Source organism: Vidua macroura, chromosome 14 (assembly GCF_024509145.1).
Source record: "Vidua macroura isolate BioBank_ID:100142 chromosome 14, ASM2450914v1, whole genome shotgun sequence".
Taxonomy (NCBI): Eukaryota; Metazoa; Chordata; class Aves; order Passeriformes; family Viduidae; genus Vidua; species Vidua macroura.
The window spans coordinates 3,589,908-3,609,722 of NC_071584.1; the positions used below are offsets into that span (position 1 = coordinate 3,589,908).

The 19,815-nt window shown below is 45.1% G+C and overlaps 1 protein-coding gene and 1 long non-coding RNA gene across 3 annotated transcripts in view; one reads left to right on the plus strand and one right to left on the minus strand.

The window, feature by feature from the left end:
• The window catches only part of LOC128814227 (uncharacterized), a 152,721-nt gene that overhangs the window by 88,943 nt on the left and 43,963 nt on the right, over window positions 1-19,815 (plus strand). The gene's annotated exons all lie outside the window — the stretch shown is intronic.
• Window positions 1-19,815, minus strand: part of LOC128814223 (vascular endothelial growth factor receptor kdr-like) — a 125,104-nt gene that overhangs the window by 6,400 nt on the left and 98,889 nt on the right. Inside the window, exons 21-29 of the mRNA XM_053989846.1 lie at window positions 19,057-19,222; window positions 18,431-18,528; window positions 16,907-17,029; window positions 16,701-16,812; window positions 12,083-12,182; window positions 11,448-11,553; window positions 10,256-10,380; window positions 9,942-10,020; window positions 7,294-7,388 (exon numbers count right to left, since the gene is read on the minus strand). Of these exons, the coding sequence (XP_053845821.1) occupies window positions 7,294-7,388; window positions 9,942-10,020; window positions 10,256-10,380; window positions 11,448-11,553; window positions 12,083-12,182; window positions 16,701-16,812; window positions 16,907-17,029; window positions 18,431-18,528; window positions 19,057-19,222 (1,004 nt within the window). The remainder of the gene's footprint in view (window positions 1-7,293; window positions 7,389-9,941; window positions 10,021-10,255; window positions 10,381-11,447; window positions 11,554-12,082; window positions 12,183-16,700; window positions 16,813-16,906; window positions 17,030-18,430; window positions 18,529-19,056; window positions 19,223-19,815) is intronic.

Below are 19,815 nucleotides of genomic sequence, written 5' to 3' on the forward strand. Positions count from 1 at the left end.
CAGCTGCTCATTTTCTCACTGGGGTGCTTTAGGAAGAAAGCAGAGCCAGTTCCTGCTCCAGGGAACAAACCAACAGCCAGGAGCCAGGCACAGCAACTGGAGGGAGGGCAGCAGAAGCCATCAATAGGAAAATAGCAGATCCAGGACAGGAACTGTGTGTGTGATGTTTTTTGGATGGTACAGCAGAGAGAGCAGGTTGAATGGCCACACACAGCTCCTTTCAGCTGGAAAGGGTAAATGCGCCCTGCTGGGTTCTGCTACTGGGACTTTACAAATTGTGTTCTCTTGCCTCTGAATCTGGAACCTGTCAAAGTTTCAGGTTTCCTACAAGCTGCAGATATTGCCACTGGCTGACAGAACCAGTGTCACTATATTAAAAAAAAAATAAAAAAATTTTGCTGGTTCTGGAAAGATCCCAGGTGTTCAGAGCACTGGCTGGAGTAGAACACTGGTTTCTGCTCTGTGCACAGGCACAGGAGCAGCCTGTAGGCTCCATCTGTGAATTACCCATAGAATGTGTGCTGATGTTCTGTACATCAGTCATGAAGCTCATGTGCAGCCAGATTCAGATACAACACACAGCTGCAGCTCTGATCAGCTGCAGTGGGACATGGGCTGGTTATTTTAGGGTCTGGTTTTAGTGTTCTGGGCTGGCTTTCCACGGCAGGTTTGCATCTCCAGTTTTGGGAAGTAAGCCTGAGCTGTAAGAGCTAGCCCACCACATCTCATGCCTCGAATGAGCCTGGCTTCTAAGATTGCTGCAGAGTTTATAGAACAAAGCTGCTGTTTCTGTGCTTTCAGACCTGCACAAGGCATTGAAAACAAAGCTGTGGAGTGGCAGAGCAGAAATTCTAAAATAAATAGTAACCCTGAGAACTTCAACAAAAAATGTAGCATCTCTGCTTTCACAACCAAGTTTTTCCTCATTGTTCAGAGAGAAACATGAGTGGAAACTCCTTATGTATTCTACAGATTTGGCAGCTGCCCATTCTCTACACACAGAGTTTGTCTGCAGATAAACTCTTCCCTGACATGAGTCATGCAACCACAACTTTGTTTATTTATGGGATTCTCCTGTTGTCACTCAGTTCTGTTGGCTCATGTCAGACAATTCCATGGATGCTCTGGCTTCCAATTTGCCAGGTATTAAAGTTGTCACTGGAGACAGGGAGAAGCTTGAGAGTATCACCATACTGTAAGTGCCTTGAAATGAATCATTTAAAATTGCCCCTCATAAGTCTTACTACAATACATCTTTCATAGTTCTATTTCTCTAAAGTATCTAGTCTTACTTACAAAACCATCCTTTCAAACTTATTTCTAATTCTGTTTCTCTCTCAACAATGTATATCCTATTCTATAACATTTCTAAGTCAACATTTCTAATCTCAAAGTTTACATACAAATACATACTATATAAACCGTCTGTCAAACTTAAAAAAATCTCTACAAATTCATTTCCCACAAGTATCACTTTAATTTGGCTCCCAACCCGCACATCTCTGAGTTATTAGGGTTAAAAGGGAAATTTTCAGCCCCCTATGGACTCCTAGCAAATTTTCCTGTTGGGTTCCTGCCCCTGTGGGTTGGGAGTTTGGATATCTGGGAATAAATAACTCTGCCTGCTGCTGAGATCAGGCTGGGTTTGGAGGACTCCTGAATGCTGCCATCTCCTCTCTGCTCCAAAGACAGAGAGCTGATGAGTTAGGTCAGAAGGAAGTCATGTCACTTGCTATCTAATGGCAGACGAAAATGCAATTAACTTCCAACACTATTCCTTTCATCTCAATGCATTTCCTAATTAAAGCTCTCTGTGGGGTTTGCCTTTTTCTCTCTCATGCTGCTGTCACAGACAGTGCCTGCTGTGCACGTACAGATGCTGCTCCTGGGGATGAGGCTGCTCATCCCTTTCCATCTGTCCTTGGCATCTCCTTGGCAACTGCCCCAGCCCCTCAGAGCCCAGCCTTGCCCTGGGTGTGCTCGGGGCTCCAGGGTCACCAAAAGCCCCTCATGGCCTGGGCCACTTGGCCTGCTCTGTGTACAGCAGGGACCTTCTCCCTGAGCCCCCAGCAAACACCCCTATTGTAAATGGAGGCAAACTCAGTGGGAAGAAATGCTGATGTCTGACTTTAGTTCAGAAGGTTGAATGATTTCTTTATCATAATTATACTATAATACATTAATATACTATTTAAAGGAGATACACAAACTTACTTGTTTTAACTACTATATCTAACTGACCTGCAGCTCGTGACCTTCCTCGCAAGAGTCCACAGGTGGATTGGATTGGTCATCAGGCTCAAACAATCCTCACTAGAATCTAATTAAGCAACCACTTTAGGTAAACAATTCTCCAAACACATTTCACATGAGGAAAACAAGGAGCAGAAATAGAAATTGTTTTCTCTTTCTTTCTTCTGTGCTGCTCTATGAAAAAATCTTGAGAGAGAAAGAAATGCGCTTGCCACACACTTCCTGACTGGAGGGGCTGGATTTGGGTAAGCACACAACTGTGCAGCTCCAGGAGCCACTGATGGTTATATAATTAACTAATTTCATTAAAGGCTGGCCATTCCTTGGTTCAGGGCCTCTCCTGGGCTGGCACTGCCCTGCCCACCAGGTGTTTCCTCACTGCTCTGAGCCCACAGTGCTGTGGGAGCCCACCAGAGAGAAGTGGATAAATCAGTTTGGATAAATCTGCTCTGGGCTGGACCTGTCCCAGCCCAGGCTCCCCTGTCAGTGCTCCCAGTATGGCCCAGCACTGAGGATCAGTGGGAATACCACAACATCCAGCTGGGGTTCAGCTGCCCACTGACCCAAACTTGTCACAAATTGCAGTGACCATCCTGAGAACTTGTTTGTCTTTGCACAAGATGTCCTGTTTGGGGGCACAGCCTGACTATTAATAATCTTCCACAAACTTTTTTTGCTTTCTGAAGGCACCAAAGTTGTTTGGAAGATAGCACAGAGGATAATCCTGCAGCAGCTTGAAGGCCTGAGTGACCTACTGAGGCTTTTTCTTCCTACTGTACAAAACCAGAGATTTTGGAGGTAGGAAAATACTGAAGTCATCAAAGAGCTGGGAAACCATTGGTAGAGCTGTTTATTTTATGTGAGAGGGAGCCAGTTTCTGTTACTCTACCTTTTGGGGTCAATGACTTGAAGAGGACAGTGGAGAAAGAAGGATGGCTGCAGGAAAATCACCCTGAGCAGGGAGGGATTCCAGCCCTAAGTGCAGCAGCTCCTCCTGCTCTGCAATAAAAAAACCCAAGTATTTTGCTCTCAGTAGGATAAACAAATGGACTTTTCTGTCCATGTAGGAAACCTGGCCATGTTCAGAAGCTGTGTTTAGGGAAAGATGAGAAATTGGGCTGACTGCTGCCAAGTAGAGCAGCTTGTCTCATGACTACCTCTCCTGTAGGAACTTCAGGGCTTTGTAGGAGCTTTCAAAGGTGTTTAATAAGGCTCAGAGTAAGAGTGCTTATTTTTTATTTTAATTTTTCAGCAATTAAAGAAATAAAAGGGTTATTTTTTTTCCCTTCTGGTAGCTATGACTGATTCACAGTTTGCTTTAATACATTTTCAACTAAGTGCTGTGCAGGAGGAATTTCATCCTGGGCACTCTCTGGCACACCAGTGCATCAGCATTCTGCTGGCAAGGAGAACTCGAGGGGTTAGGCTCAGGAATTCATTGTTTGGAAGCACTTTTAAACACAAAGTGCAGGTAATAAAGTTTTCCCAGGCCAAAGCCACCCTTGTGTGCCCTCACACGTGTGGCCAGGCTGCTCAGCTGTCCTGTCCAAAGGCAGTGGGATGGAAAACACTGCAGTCAAATCCACAGCCTCTCACAATTCCCCCTTCTAGGCCTTGCTACTGTAAGCACAGTGCATAATCCTTGAAAAAACAGTGGTTTACATAACTCCTGAGTAGCTACTCATTCCAAGTTCTAGTTTGGAGACCTCAGGTCAGGTAACAGTGCAAGGTGCTGCATGGCACAACAATAAATGTATTTATTATTTCTGAGCTCCATTCTGCCCTGGAGCAAACCAGTTTCTATGCCCCATTTCTCTGAGAAGGTGAGAAAGGATTCCAGCCCAATTCTGGCTGTGTTTTTGTTGTGTTCTGTGTGTTTGGACATGAATGCCTGCTGTTGCTGAGCAAAATCCATCATTTCAGTGTTGCTGCCTTGCCTTAGGCCCAGCTTGTTTTGGCAAAGGCAGAGCCCTCAGTGCTGGGATGTGGGTGCAGCATTCAGTGCCCAGAGTGGATCATCTGAGCCTCAGCTGATCTCGTGGGCCTGGGCCAGAACCAGATCAGGGATTTCTGAGCAATGACAGAAGGGGAAGAGCTGGGGGAGGACAACTGAGCAGATACCAAACCTTTTGTCGTCTTAAACAATAACTTGATTATAGAGTCTCTGGGAGGGTTTTAAAGCAGTGCTTGGCAGCAGCCTGATAATATTATGAGATGGAAGCTGACACCAGAGTCAGCCCATCATTAAATCCCCTATGCTCCATGTGCTTCCCTGAATGCTGATTCCAGTGTTGTTATCCCAGCCAATCTTTCCATCTCTCACTGCAGCTACTGCTGTGACTTTCTACTTCAGCAGCATAAAATACTCAGAACTTTCCTTCTCTATTTTAGCAGGAGGAAAAGCTCAGACTTGGTTAGTCCAGCCTGACAGTGAGCCCAGGCCAGAGTATCAGATTCGTCCTCACTAAACTCTTGACACGGACACTCCATGGTGTGTGTTGTTGGCAAATTTTAAACTCAACAGAGGAATGAATGCAGGATAAATAAACAGTGAGATTTGGGCAAAAATAATAAATGCAGCCACCCTGGTTTAGAAAACATGCTAAGCCTTTGAACAGTTTTGTTTTAGAAAAGAAAGACTTTGAAAAGGATCCAGGGTAAATGTTTTTTATAGAGAGAGATACACCATTAACAAGGGTGACTTTATCTCCCCTGTTGAACCCACACTCCCTTCTGACCTCTCTAGATTATTCCACAGGCTTTGAGCCTTGTTTGTCCACTTGTCAGTGCAGGAGCACCCAGGGGTGTCCTGTCCTCAAACGAGAGGGCTTTGGGCTGCTCTGCACTGTTGGAGCTGCTCTTTGTGCCAAGGAGCGTCTGCAAGATTCAAAAAAAAAAAAAAAAAAAAAAAAGGGCAGCTAACAAAAAAGCTTTCTCATCTGGAGCTCAAACTCTCAGGGAAGGATGTGGCTAGGGAGAGGCACACCTCTGTGGGTGCCATGGCAGCAGGAGACAACAGCTCTGCTTGTTGCAGGCTCTGCTGGGATGGTCTGCAGGGTCTGCCTGGCACAGAAAGGCTCAGGAACCCTGTACTGGATGGAATCCCCGTGGAAGTGTCGAGTGGAAGTGGGGAGAGCCCAGGTGTGGGGTCAGGCAGGGATTCACTGGCCCACAGAGCCTCACAGTCACTCCCAGTGGCCCTGATGGCAGTTCAGGTTTTCTGGAAATCTCTAAAGAACAGGCTGTTATGCAATTTTTGTGTTTCCATATCTGGCTGGATGTTGACTCTTCAGATTTTCAGGAGAAAGCTTAGAAGGGGCAGAGAGGGAACCTTCCTCTGCCAACTCTTTATCCAAACAGGAGAAATGCAATAGGGAAAAGCTGTCAGGGGTGAGTGACAGAAATCCTCAGAGGGATAAATCCCACCAGGGAGGCTGCTGGATTTGTGTCAGTGTGACATCATACAGGAAAGAGGTGAATCAGCCCAGGTGAAGCATCACAGTAATGCAGCTCCTGACATTTGAGCTCCTGTTTTTCCAGCTGGTGCCATTTGGTCTCCATAGCAATGGATTGAGCTGGCAGAAATGCTCTGGGTGTGTGCAGGGGATAAAAACATGGAAATGGATCAGGATCTCTGCTAATCCCACCAGGTCCAGCCCTGGGACACTGCTACAGGGAAAACACTGCTGGGCAACCACATTCCTGAGGCCACACTGCCATCCAGCACAATCCATAGCATTCTAATGCTCCTGTTAGTGCTGTCCACCTTTCCTTAGGAAATCTTCTCCCTTTTCCTCCTCTTTTCTCCCTTTTCCTCCTCTCCTTCTCCCTTTTCCTCCTTTTCTGCCTTCAAACATCAGGGAATTGATGCTTCTAAGTCATCAAAATACAAGGCAAGCCCTTTCCATCTGCTTTTCCCTCTGAGTGAGAGTCAGCCTCTCCAGAACTGCCACATTCTGACCATGCCCTCTCCTGGGAACTCTCCCAGAATATCCAGAAGTGCACCAGGATTCTTCTCATCCCTCATTTCTCTTTAATGCAGAAAAGGGGTGACTTGGTGTAGAACAAGCAACTGCTCTGCTGGGAAAGGTCATGGAGTTCCTCAGTACAGAGAGAACTCATACAAATCTCAGTAGATTTCAGAGAAAACTCTAGGCAAGTAGTAATTAGCGTAATTAACTGAATAGACAAGGAATTCATTGCTACATAATAATAAATTTTTTTTAATATTTTGGGCAGCTCTTCTTTGAAATTCCACATGTTGACATTTGAATCAGTAAAATGGGTTACTGTTGTTAGGAAGGTGGAGAAGTTTTTCACTACTGGGTCACCTCTGCCTGTGTGGTTGTTACTGACATACGAAGAACTGTGAGCAAAAAGCTAAAAATCTGCTTTTAATCTTCTGTGTTGTACTATGAGTGGATAAACATACAGCAAACCCTGTCCCAGCCTCTGTTTGTAAACCAAGTGTGAACAACACCACCCAGGGATCACGGGGGTGGTGGGATTTAGGGAATTCTCAGCTCTGTCTCAGAGTGATGATGAAGCAAGTGCAGCAATCGGGGCTCTGGTAAAGGCACTGCTTTGCAGTGTTTGGACTGCTTTTTGCTATGCACAAGCATTTTAAGTTTACTCACATCCCATGAGCTGCAAAGATGCCACTCCTTCTGCCTGACTTAAATATACACACTGGTATAATTACAAATGTCAGCTTTTGCATTAATGAATCAAGTTCTTCAAACTCTGCTCTGTCACTAAGAGAGAACACTGGGGAGGCAGTGAACAAACAGCTAAATTAGATCTCTATATTCTCATCTTTTCCTCCTATCATCTCCCATTTGCAGAATCTGCTGCGCCTTGATCTTAAAACACATTACCAAAGTTTTCTGGTTATGGGGCTGAAATTCAGAGTTCATCTCCTCTTAGCTTGCCTGGATATCCAGAGTTTTCCTTTTGGCAGCAGAAACAAAACTGCATGTTTCAAAAGCATTTCTCTAAAAGGAAGAACTGTCTGAAAAAGAAATCGCCCAGAGTACTCACGCCAGAGCCATGATCCCATAGGGCCAGGAACGGATTTCCAACCTCTTGGGGCTTTTGATCTCATCCGAGGTCAGCACCATCCCACTGTCAGACTCCTGAGGAGCAAAAGGAAGGGAACATCAGGGATATCTGGAACCTGGGACTGCTGTAGGAGCCACCAATCCTTCAGGATATTCTTTTATCAAGGCCTATGTTATCAGTTTTTATCCAAGTGTTCCTGATAATGCTGCTCTGGAGCCTGGGAACGTTTCCCTTGTTTTTATGACATTAAAGTTTTTGATCTGTATTTCCAAAGAGCACCCTTAAAATGAACATATCAAAAAATAATTTGACATTTTCAAATTTGAAACTGATATTAAGCATGACATATGGGCACCATGTACGTAGGATAGCTGAGATATGAATAGACTGAGATTCATAAAGAATATATCCAATAATTCTGGCTGGGCTCCTCCAAGGAAAAGCTCCTTAAATACCCACTGGAAATACACAATTAGAAACACTGGGATTTTAAGGAAGTGGAAGTTCAGCAGCATTTTGTAAATGCTTTGTAAAGATAGATGGCCCTGGCCTTTATGGATTTTTTTATGAGCTGTCCAACAAAACTGTCTCGATTAAAGCTGGGGTTGTGCTTCTGCTGCACTTAAAGCTAAGTCTCAAGGCTGCAGTTAAACTTTGTGCTAAGTTTATACAAGTACACAGACATCACAGTCCTCATTTTAAGTTATTTAATAATATTAAATTCTCTGGGTGTTTCTTTGCATTTGAAATACTTTGTGACGCTGGAAAGTTGCACATCCGTGCATTTGTCAGAACCAAGACAGCAAAAGCCCTCAACATAGAAAAGAAACTCTACTTAGTCTTATTTTGACAGTCAAACTAATCAAGATATACAAAATAATCTCATCAAACAATAAATAACAAGGAAAAGCCTTTTTATACATGCTCTGGTCATCTATCAGTTGTTAATAAGATCAGTTTATAAGCGAGTTTATGAAGTATAAAGTGAAATCCTGAATTAATGAGGTCTGCCAAACCCTCAGTAAAACCCAGCTTGTCTCTGGATTTTATCTTGACTGTTTCCCCTTCAAACATGTGGTCTAGGAACAGTTTATCTGGGGGCTGCTCTGCATTTTGCTTACACCTCTCTGGTGAAAGGATCTCCACAGAGATTGCAGATAATTGCACAATGGCAGGAAGGTGTGGTGGAGCACTTGGAGAGCTTTGGGCAGCTCTTTGAAATAATGATCTAATGACTATTCAGGGTTGATAATTAAGAAAACTTCAATAACCAAAGTACATTTACTTTGTCCAAAAGCAGATCACACACTGATTTTGATTTAAAAGATCCTTGTTGAAACATCACGTTCATTTCTGATCTCTTGATGTATTATCACCCTTTTTGGAAACTTTTCCCCCCTCATGTAAAGGCTTATTTGAAAATGCCACGAACAGGGAGCTCTTAGGCAGGTAATGCTCCTGCTGGCAGCAATAATCTCTTCAGACTGCATTGATCTAGCAAATGTCTGTTTGTGATTCACAGGGAGAGATTTTATCCTGCAAGAGGGAAGATGTAGGAGCCAGGGAAATTTCTAAGCCTTCTAATCCCTGAGATGCCCTGATAAAGAGGCAGAAATTCCATCTGGGAAAATACAAGGCAATAATGGGCCTCAGTTTGTGCTCAGCAGAGAACAAATGAGAAATAGGCTGTATTGGTCAAGCACGTGAAATATTTCCAGGACAGGTTGGAGCTGGACACTTGAGCCTTCCTAAGGGAGCTGCTCTGAGGAATGGCTCTGTCCAAGAGGGACTCTCAGCTCCTCCAGTGTCAGGAGGATTCCTGAGGGATTCAGGCTTTCTTCCTACACTTTGATCCCCCTGGAGCCTTTGTGCATTGCAGAGGTCCCTCTTTAGGGACACAGAAGGTGCCACTGAGGCAGCAGGTGGGGACAGCACACAGAGCTGCAGCCAGGGGCTGCCTGCACCACAGAGGGAATTCAGGAGTTGTTCTCGGGGATTTTTTTTAATAAGAAAATCCAACCCATAACTTCAGAGGAAGCCAACAAGCAGAACCCTCACTCTGTAACAAAACAAGCCTTTGTTTTCCCCTGGAACAAAAATTAAACCCTTTAACACTTTCCCACCCTGCAATGGCATTAAACTGGCAGTAAATACATTCACTTGCAGTGAGGAAAATCCAGGGTTAAAGCCCTTTGTGTGACTCAAGACCAGGATCTTGAATCCTGTTCTTGTCTACCCAGAACTGAACACCTTCACCCTCACCAAGTGATTGACTATCTTGGCCAGCCAGAATGTGTTCTAGACATTTCCCTCCAAGAGCTTAATTTCAACGAGCTGCCACTTTCTTATGGTTGAAGAACATCTTGAAATATGTCATATAAAGCCCCTTAGCCCGATCAAAGCCAGGGCAATCACATGTGAGCTTCTCTTTTAAAATTATTTAAGAGAAATGCAGGTCCCTCTTTGTTGTCACACAGCTCTGGGTGTGAGATGCCAGAGCCAAATCTTCTGCCTGATTAAAAGTTCTCTCCTAGCAAACAGATTCCAAAAGCTCTAATGAGTGTTTCTGGTGCTGCTGACGAGTGATCTGTGAACCTGCTGGGGAAGGATGCAGTCACCTCTCTTACCTCATGCATCACTTTCTCCTTTTCCACTGGCACCTCATCAAATGTCTTCACACTCAGGGGTCTCTTCTTGCTGTTGTTACTGAAAGCAGGAAAGTCAAGGGGTCAGCACAAAGCCCAGGCAGATTCTGCACCAGTTGTAGCTCAGTTACCTCCTCACACAGCCCAGTTTCCTGGACCACTTCTCTTTTGTCACCTCCTGTATCTAATAACCAACATCCTGACAAACTTACCTGATTCTTTCACCAGCCATATTAAGGGAGGACACCAGCCAGTGAAATGTTTCTTTCCCCCCACCCTGTATCTGCTTTTCTCACCCAGTTTCTACTGCACTCCAGCGATTCACTCCATTGTTCAAGTTTTCTTCCACAGGGCAGGTTTTGGAGTTGGATTCTCCATCAGGACACAAGGTGATGTTCAATGGAATGTAGTCTTTGCCATCCTGTGACATTAAAACCAGAAAAGAGCACACAGCTGGTAAAGTTCATTATTATTGTATCCTACAGAGCTTTGTGATGAGAAAGGACTAACTTGTATTTTAACTTGACTGTGATGTTTGTTCAAGGTGATTATCACGTTCCTCATACCCTGTGGAAGTTATGGAAGTTAGAATGCACATTTCATCCAAGATTTACTGTGCAGGAGGCTTTGTGAGGGAACTGGGGCACTTTGGGAACCCTGTGATATGGGATGGCTGAACACGGGCTCAGATATTCCAGTCCAGGTCAGAAGCAGTGGCCCATGTACTGCTTGGTTTTGTCCAACTTGGGATCTTGGAAAGAGCCAGGCCTTAAAATGGAGCCTGAAAGGATTTAATTTCTTGTCCTTCTCAGGAATTGCTGCTGCACATGGTAATGAGCTCTGCATTGTCATTACCCCCCTGCAGCAATCCTCAGGAATGACTCTGCTTTCAGCTCCTGAAACTATTTGTCCAAATTTCCCTGTGCTTCTTTTTGTTTTTAATTTTGAGAAGCAGTTAAGTGCCCTATTCCCTTATCATGATTTTTATGTCTCCTCAATTTACTTTGGTTATAGAATCAAACTCACAAGCTCTTCATATTGCAGACTGGGCCCTCTTCAACTCAGCTCCACTAAATTTGTTTACAAACAGGAAGAAGCTGGAGGAGAGTGTTTGATTTCTTCTTCAATTAAATTGACAATTGCATCACTGATCTGGTTGTTTTTACTGAAGAAGAAAATTACTGGTTTAACTATTATAAAATTAATCATTATATATCTGACTTTCTGTGCTTTAAGTTGCATAATTGCAAAGCTCCCAAGAGCACTGGTGAACATAAACTTGGAAATGAGAGTTCAGGAGGTGAAGAAAATCAGAAGTAAAGTTAACATCTGAGTAGTTAACATTGTCTTTACTCATCCCAGCAGGCATTTTCCTAGTGAGCTATGCTGGGAAGTGAAATCTCATATTGGTGTGCAATAATCCTGCCCATGCACACAGGTGCCCATTCCAAAGCCACATCTCTTGCAGAGGGGCTGGCCCTGCTGTACCTGCTGCACGTTGGCCTGCAGGAGATCCCCCAGGCGCTCCACCAGCTCGGTGAACGTTGGCCTCTCCGTGGGGACCCCATGCCAGCAGTCCAGCATTGTCTGGTAGCTGCAGGAAAAAAACAGGGATTAGGCATGGGAAAGGATGGGAGCTTTTTTCCAAACTTTCATTCCCCTGCTGCTTGGTTTGGTGGGTCTTTGAATTAAGAGAGGTTCAGATCTCCACATGCTGAAATTCTGTTTTAGTTTCCATGGGGGATGCTTTTTGCTTCCGTATTCCTGCCTCAGCTGAGCCTGCAGGATTTTGGTTTTTACCCAGCTTAGAGTCTGGCTGCTGGGCCCTGCTGATACTGCTGAAGTAATTCCTGGTTTTGGGTACTGGGTTTCTGTCACAGAATCTGAAGTCTGAGCTCCATGAGCTCCAGCTGACATGGGGCATTTGATTATCTTCCTGTTGGCAAAGGTCAGACTGACTTGGGCTGTCCTTAGCATTAGTCTGTGCTGTCAGACACCCAAAATATACTCAATCACAGCTTTAGTGAACATCAAATACCCAGCTGTGTTCTCCTCTCCCTCCCCACTTCACCACAATCTCTTCTGTGAGGTGTACAGCTCCCAGCAGTTCCAGCAGCTCTTACACTTCAGGAGTGGAATACTCTGGAGATCTCATCCGGGTCCCTTCCTTGAGCCGCCGGCAGAAATCCTCATCTATCTGCACCCCAGGGTATGGAGAGGCACCTGGTGGGAGAAATGACAGGGCTTCAGCATGGCACAGTCCCTGTGTCCCAGCCCAGGCGATCTCTGCTGAGCATTTGATGTCACCCAGAGGCTGGCAGTAACAGGAGCTTGAGTGAAGAAGGAGCTGCAGTCACTCACAGCCTACACTTTTTGTTTGGAAACCTGTTACAGACTCACTCTGTCCCTTCAGAGGTTTTAATCACACTGTCTCCTCTGCATTTGTGATACAGTCAGGACCCACTCCAATGTAAAATAGGGCAGAGGAGAAATAAACTTTATTAGTTTGAGACTTTAAAGTATCTCTTGGTCAGTGGTAGAAAAGTTCCAGCTCATTCAATGCACGTTCCTTGGTGCTTTCCAAACTGTTACCCTGCCAATGTCCTGCACTGAGTGGATACACAAGGAGTGAGTAATTCCTGCTCATCCTTCATTGCTTTAGAACCCCTGTGAGCAGGTGCAGAGGGAGCTGTGGACACCTGGCCCCTGCCAAGGACCACGAGAACCTTGGTTCAATCTCATATGTGGAATTGCTCCTCTCCTGGTTCACCAACTACTGGATATGCATTATCCTACAGGAGAGACTCCCTTGACAGTGGCCTTCCACCTTTTCAGCCTTGTTTTCTTTCCTGACTGTGTGTGCAATGCTGTTTACCTTGAGTGCCACTCAGTTGTTGGCTGAACCCTAGCAGGACAGCTCGTGGCAACTGGAATTGCTTTGCAGAGGTTGAATGCTGTGAAGGAGCTTTGTGTTAACTCCCACAAAAGTTTGGGAGAGTGCTCTGGCATCTGAGTAATCCAGAGCTCACAGGTAAAATTCAGAAGAAGTCTAAGCTGAAATTTAAAATGTTACTGAACCTACAGAGGTTAAAAAGATTTGTAACTTCCCTCCCTCCCTCCTCCCTAAGCCAATGCTTCCTATGCAGCACAACTCTTGTTTTGGACATTTTGGCATCCCAGAGGCTGGATGATGAATTTGGAAACAATTTCATCAAGTCTTAACATGGGAGATTGAATGGAATCTGTATCCAGCCCTCGAGGAATCTGTGTATGATTTACTGTCTATAACATTCCTGCGTATTTCCTGCAAACACCATCATGTGCTGTGCACTTGGGGGCACAACGAGAACAGCAGAAATCTTTTGGATAAAGCATTGAAGAAGGGGCCAAAATGTGGCTGCTTCCAGACTTGTTCTACTCTGTGAACCTGACTGCTCAGTGGGCAGGACCTGCACTGGGGAGCCAAGATCCCAGCACTGCCTGAGAAGGAACCTCAGCACAAATGGGCTCCCAGGACATCCAGAGCCCAGGGATGCTTATCCACAGCACTTCTGAATTCCCTGGATGTGCAAGTACCAGGGCACAGGACTGACAGTGTTTCCTGGAGTTATGTAAGCAGGAGATAGGCAGCACCATCATTTCTGCTTTATACCCAGATTTTCCTTCCCAGTCTTGCCTTTGGCCTGTCATTATGCTCAGAGTAACCTGGGAATGAACTGCTCATCTCACAGATGGAGAATCCCACTTGCTCTCACAATCTGAGCTCTCTCCCTCTCTGGTTTCATCACAGATCAGATCAACTGCAAGATGGTGAGAGCAAATACAGGGAAGGCAAAGGATAACAGTGATAAGACAAGGAGTACTGAGACAAACTGAAAGAAAGGACATTTAGGTAAAATATTAGGATGAAATATTTTACTAGAGGGTGGTGAGGCTCTGGCACAGGTTGCCCTGGGTGGTTATGGATGCCCCTGGCAGTGTTCCAAACCAGGCTGGATAAAGCCTTGAGCAGCCTGGTTTAGCAGGAGGTGTCCTGCCCATGGCAGGAGGGGTTGGGACTAGATAATCTTGAAGATCCATTCCAACCCCTGAACATTCCATAAGTCTATGACTCATTTTTGACTGCAGGATCTTTTGGTAATTTATATTTTGGCCAGTGTTGGCCTGCTACCAGCTGGAGGCAGCTCAGATCATAAAAGCAAGGAACTCTCCCCTTCCCAATTCCACTCAGCACTGTCTTTATCTGGACTCTGGGATAAGTCTAATAACTTGGATTTGGAATGCTGAGACAGCTTAGGAGAAATGTAGGCTGGAACATATGGTGTAAGGCCTGCACATGATGTTTTCCTTAGGGCAAATCTCCTTCAAAATGCTCAGAGATGTGGCATGCATTGGATATGGGAGCCCTCTTTTGATCTTGGTTTTATTTTAGTGGGATAATGAGATGCTGATGTTACTACCAGGCACTGCTTGTTTACATAATTATCTCTGATTGCTTTTGGAACAGTGCACATTGAAATTCCAGGAGATGCCGACATTCTGTACCATTAGTGATTTCAGGATGTGTTAAACACTGCTGGCACTACCTGACACGAGGTGTGCTGACCCCATTGGAATAATTTAAAGCTCATTGCAAACTCAGCCCCAGATAGAAATTAATATTCCCTCAAGTCCTGATTTCCCTCTGTATCACCAAAGCAGATCCAGGCTGCCAGCCTTTCTGCAGGCAGCCTATTGTCCTTCACGACACAAACTACACTCTGCATTTTCCTAATCAGTATTTTTCCCTTTTTTAGAGGGTGCTCTAAAAGTCTGTGGGACGCAGTGAGAGCAGCAGCTGTAAATGGGAGCCAAAACACACCCTATGGCAACGACAAATAACTTCCATCTCGTGGCTCTCAATGATCTGTAAAACTTTTATATGACAGAATTCAATCAGTGACACAAATCCTTAATTAAATATTTATCGTTTAAGCTGCAGATGTGAGCAGTGCCAAACCACAGGCATGCCTGGATGAGCTGGATGAAAAACCCTCTCAGAGAAAATGACTGGTTTTGAGCCTGTGCCACCAACTGAAAAAGCAGTTTGTGATCTACGTCACAGCCAGGACAGAGGCTGCTCTACGGGTGGCAGCCCCTGGAGCCATTTGGGAGATTCCAAATTCAGAAGGGGATAGTGCCAAGAAAGGGGCTAAAAGAACCCAGATAAAATGTTTTTTTTTTTAAATAGATTAAAATAGAGGTGAATTTCACTAACTGGATTTTAATTTGTATTAGTGCTCAGTATTAAAGGCCATCTGTTAAATTCTGTCAGGACCTTTGGGAGTGATACAAAGTTTGTTTCTGCAGTGCCCCTTGGATTCATCAGCATTCCATCCCTTTGGTTCCCAGTGGAGAGCCTGTCCCCTGAGTGTGTCTCTAGATGCTGATGCTAAAGCATCTTCCTGAATAATCTGATAAACCTGGGGCATTCCTGGTGCTTCTGCAGCTTTGCCTTTCTGTGCTGTTTCTACACCTGCAGTGGGTGATGCTCTTACAGAGCCATGGAGGGCTCACCCCAAAATAACAACACCCTAAAAACCAGGGCTGAGCCCCAGGGAAAGCAGCAGCTGCCACTTGTTTCAACCACTTGAGTGTGAACTTTCTGCTTGGTGTGCAGATATGGAGTAGGGAAAAGTCCAAATCAAAGACTTGGACTGAGAGCAGGTTATGATTTTGCAGCCAGCCTTAAGTAAAGATTAGGATAGAAACAGCTCCAGACTTTGCATTTTCACTTGACATCTTGAGCCCAATCATTAATTTCAACTGATCCATGAACCAAAGATAGAAGGAGATTAGAGTTTGCTTTAAAATCCAGCAGTTTAAGTTGACAATGTTTCTTGTTTTCTTTTGTCTGCAAATGCTGATTAAAAAGCCAGAGCTGACATTCCGCAATTCCCTCAGGAAAACAAATCTTGCCCCTCTGCAAGGAGAATCTGAGAGCAGCACAGTCCAAGTGTCTGTAGGGCTGCTTGTGTAAGTCTCACAGCTTTATCTGCTGGACAATAACCAGGGCTCAGAGAGGCTGAGATTTCTAACATCCTGGGATGAAATCTTGAGTACATAAAGAACATCATTATTATTCTTTTAGAAATGTTGTGGCTTGCAAATGATGCAGCCACAAGAGCCCATGTTCTACCCTTGGTCTGCTGCCAAAAGAATTTTGGCTGAGCCCAGCACTGCTCCTTGCACCAACCCAACAGCACCTGCTGCCAGAAGATTTTTCTTACCTGGAAAATCTTAGATTTTGTGGGGTGGATGATCAAGCTGGGATAAAATATCATGTGGGCTCGTGTTGCATGGGCCACCAGCAGCAGCCAGGGTGCCCACAGCAGGGTGCCTCTGCAGCTGTGGGGTTCCCTGAAGCAGGTGTGGTTTGATAGGAAACGTCTTCATTGTTCTCCAAGAAATCTCCCACTCCTCCCAGCCACAGAGGCTTGCGTTTTATCTCTGGGCTCTGTTGCTTTCAGTGGGTACAAATGTTAGGTCTAGGATTTTGGATTTTTGATCCCCAGTGTTTTCATGTCCTTTATCAGGTGGAGTTCTCATTGAAATTGGCTTTATTTTACACCTGGTCTGCACTGTGCACTCGTCCTCAGTGAAACAGAAGCACTGCCCCACATGATCACCTTTTTTAACAGCTTTTCTTAGCTAAGCAGCCATAAATTATGGGGGAAAAAAAGGGTTTGAAAGCATTCTTACCTAGAGAAAATATTTCCCACAGCAGCACTCCGAAAGACCACACGTCACTCTGCGTGGTGTAAATTTTGTCAAAAATAGCTTCTGGAGCCATCCACTTGAGTGGAAGCCGTGCCTAAAAGCCAGAGACACAACAGGTTGCCAGATCTGCTGTTACTGATCTGCCCAAGCCCAACTTGAGGGTAGCAGCTGGAGCTTCTTGCACTCACATCTCCCTTCCGTACGTAGTCGGGGTCTTTGTAAATATCCCTGGCGAGGCCGAAGTCACAGATCTTGACCACGTTGTTCTCGGACAGGAGGATGTTCCTGGCTGCCAAATCCCGATGGATGCACTGCCAGGGAAGGACACGGGGTCACAGGGGGCTGGCCAAGGAGCCCCTGCTCCAGCTGGAGGCAGGAGAGCTTCTTTGGGAATGGGGAAAGAAATGAACTGTGCTGGGATGGGAGCAGGTCAGAGAATGAGTGGGAATCTGCTCCAAATACACTGGGATATGCAAAAGAGGGAATAACTCAGGGAACAAACCAACATTACAGTCAGTTTTCTGATTTTTCTGTGTGAAATAACTTTGCAGTTACAACAAGGAAGGGAGTCCTATTTTCTCATTAGCTGATCCCTGGGAAATTTTGGAGAGGCCAAAAAGCAGCTGCAGCTACATTTGCCAGTGCAGGTCCAGGAGGGTGTGAGATGGGATAACCCTGCTCAGGGTTTCTGGGGGCTGCCCTGGTGTGGGAAATGGATTTGTAAAGAATTCTCAAGACCTGACAGAAAGCTCACACAGTCTTGTACATCTGTAGGCAAACACTGAGATAAGGTGTGCTGGCTTAGGAAGGCCATGGAATAGAGATGACATTGTTGAGAGAGATTGAACAAGGAACAAGTTTCAAAATATGGCCTTGCAAAAAGACCAGATATTTTGGAGAACTAGAATTGTGAAAGATGTATTGTAGCAGGACCACGTGGGGTAAAAATATAGGTGATTGGTGTTAGAAGTAATAGCAGCCTTGTGTGGCAAAAGCTAACAGGCTGAAAAGCATTTATAAGGTATTGTAACCAGGAAATAGGTTAGCCTCTGATGGAAGGGCATTGAGTTTTACATCTCTTGTGTCTCACTATTCATTGAGACTAACAATAGAATAAAATCTTCTAAAATGCCTCTCAGTTGCCCCATCTCTGTAGAAGCTGGGAAAACCAACACCCTGGTGGCTGTGTGTGAGTGAGGTTCAGTTGTGTGCACACTTTGGCCTGTGGATTACACTGCATTTACCTGAAAAGCTGTTCCACAGGGTACAAACTGCTTCCTGTTTATCCAAGCAGTACTGACTCTGCTGACAGTCCCCAGCACCTCTGACAAACTCAAGGAATAACTGGATACTCCTTCCTCATTTTTCAGTAGTGGTATTCAACACACTAAAAGGAGTTTTCTCTACAAGTCCTTTCTGCGTTTATTTATGAGGCAGCTCCACAAACTGTCTCACAGTTTCTGAGAATTTTTGAATTTCTGAGAACTTCACTCCTTCAATCTAAACCCTCCTGCTGCAGATGCCAGCCCTGAAGCCAAGAACATGATAAATGCTCCCCCACAACCCCTTCAGTGCTAATTGCTGCTTAACCACCAGAGCTAGCGTGATCTCCAGCACTCTAACAGAAGAGCAGAAAGCAGATTTCTCAGACTCAAGAGTGTGTTTGGGTTTTTTCACATCAGATACTCTGTAAGAAGTCTGAATGAGCTCACTTTTCGGGAGGCGAGGAACTCCATGCCTTTTGCCACCTGGAAGCTGTAGCAAATCAGATCCTCCAGAGTCAAGGGCCTCTTGTACAGATCCTCAGCATCTAGGAGAGATCAGAGATGTGGCAAAACTCTGCAGCAACAGCTCCAGAGCTGGGTGGCACTGGTGCCACTTGTGTGCTGATGGCCCCAGCCCCACACCTGAGTGTTGGGTGTGAGATCTCTGCAGGGTTACAGCTCTGGGTGAGCAACCACTGACCCAGAGGCAGGAGATCAGATGATTAACGAAGTTCCCTCATCCATTAGTCACTCATTTAGCTATGGGGAAACAACACCTCAGGCTGGGAGTGAGGGAAACTTTATAGACAAGAGCCCAGGGACAGAGTGACCTCACGAGTCTGGTAAAACATTCCTATTTCTCCTCTCACTCAATAGGAGCAGCTTTGTACACAATACAGAGCTCTCTTTTTGTGAGAAAGTTGGAGTGGGGAACATCCAAGAGGAAGAATTTGGGATTTCAGGAACAAGCCAAGCCATATAAGGGCTTGTAGAATGTGTGACTGTGTGTGGCACTAGCCAAGTGACAGAAGTCTTTCCAATAAAAGATTTGGGATGAGGTAGGATTCTTTTACCTTCTTCATCATCTTCTGAGTCACTGTAACTCTTATCTTCAATAAATCCTGAGCTGGCAGAGCTGCCTGTGCTGGCCACACTCTCGAGGCGCCTCTTGATCAGTTCAGTCAAATCACTGTTGGACTCATCCAGACTTTTCTCTGCTTGGTCAGAGTTTTCCTGGGACTAGAAATGGCAAAAACCTGATTTTTAGTTTTGTATGATGCAGTGCTTGAGGATTCAAAATATGTGACAGAATGGCATAAGGAGAAAGGGTCCTCTGAAGATGAGCATGTTTGGACATGATGTTTCCTGAAGTGGGAATAAAGAGGAAACCCGGCTTTATTAGTTCTGATTATAAACTAATAAAGCCGGGTTTCCTACTTATTCCTACTTATTATTCCCCTTTCGCTGATAGTAATATTCCACATCAGAGTTAGCTGAAAGCTGGCTGGGTGAGACTGAGAGGTGAGCAGAGAGAGGCTGTAATTCTCTTGCTGTTCTTAGGATGCTAAAAACCCCCTCAAGGTGAGTGCATGATGGGCACTGACGTGTCTGTGCTGGGGAATGAGGCACAACCAGCCCTCAACTCATGGCAACAAGGGTGAGAAAGAAATTCTGAGTGAGTGCACCAGGAAAATCTCCTTCATGCCACAAAGTCTCTCATGTACTTTGCTGCCTGCACACAATAGCTTTAACAATGATAATAATACTGCAATCATCTGGGAAGATAGTCTTGGTGAGGCTGCAGTATCTGGCAGGGCTGGGGTCACAGAGCC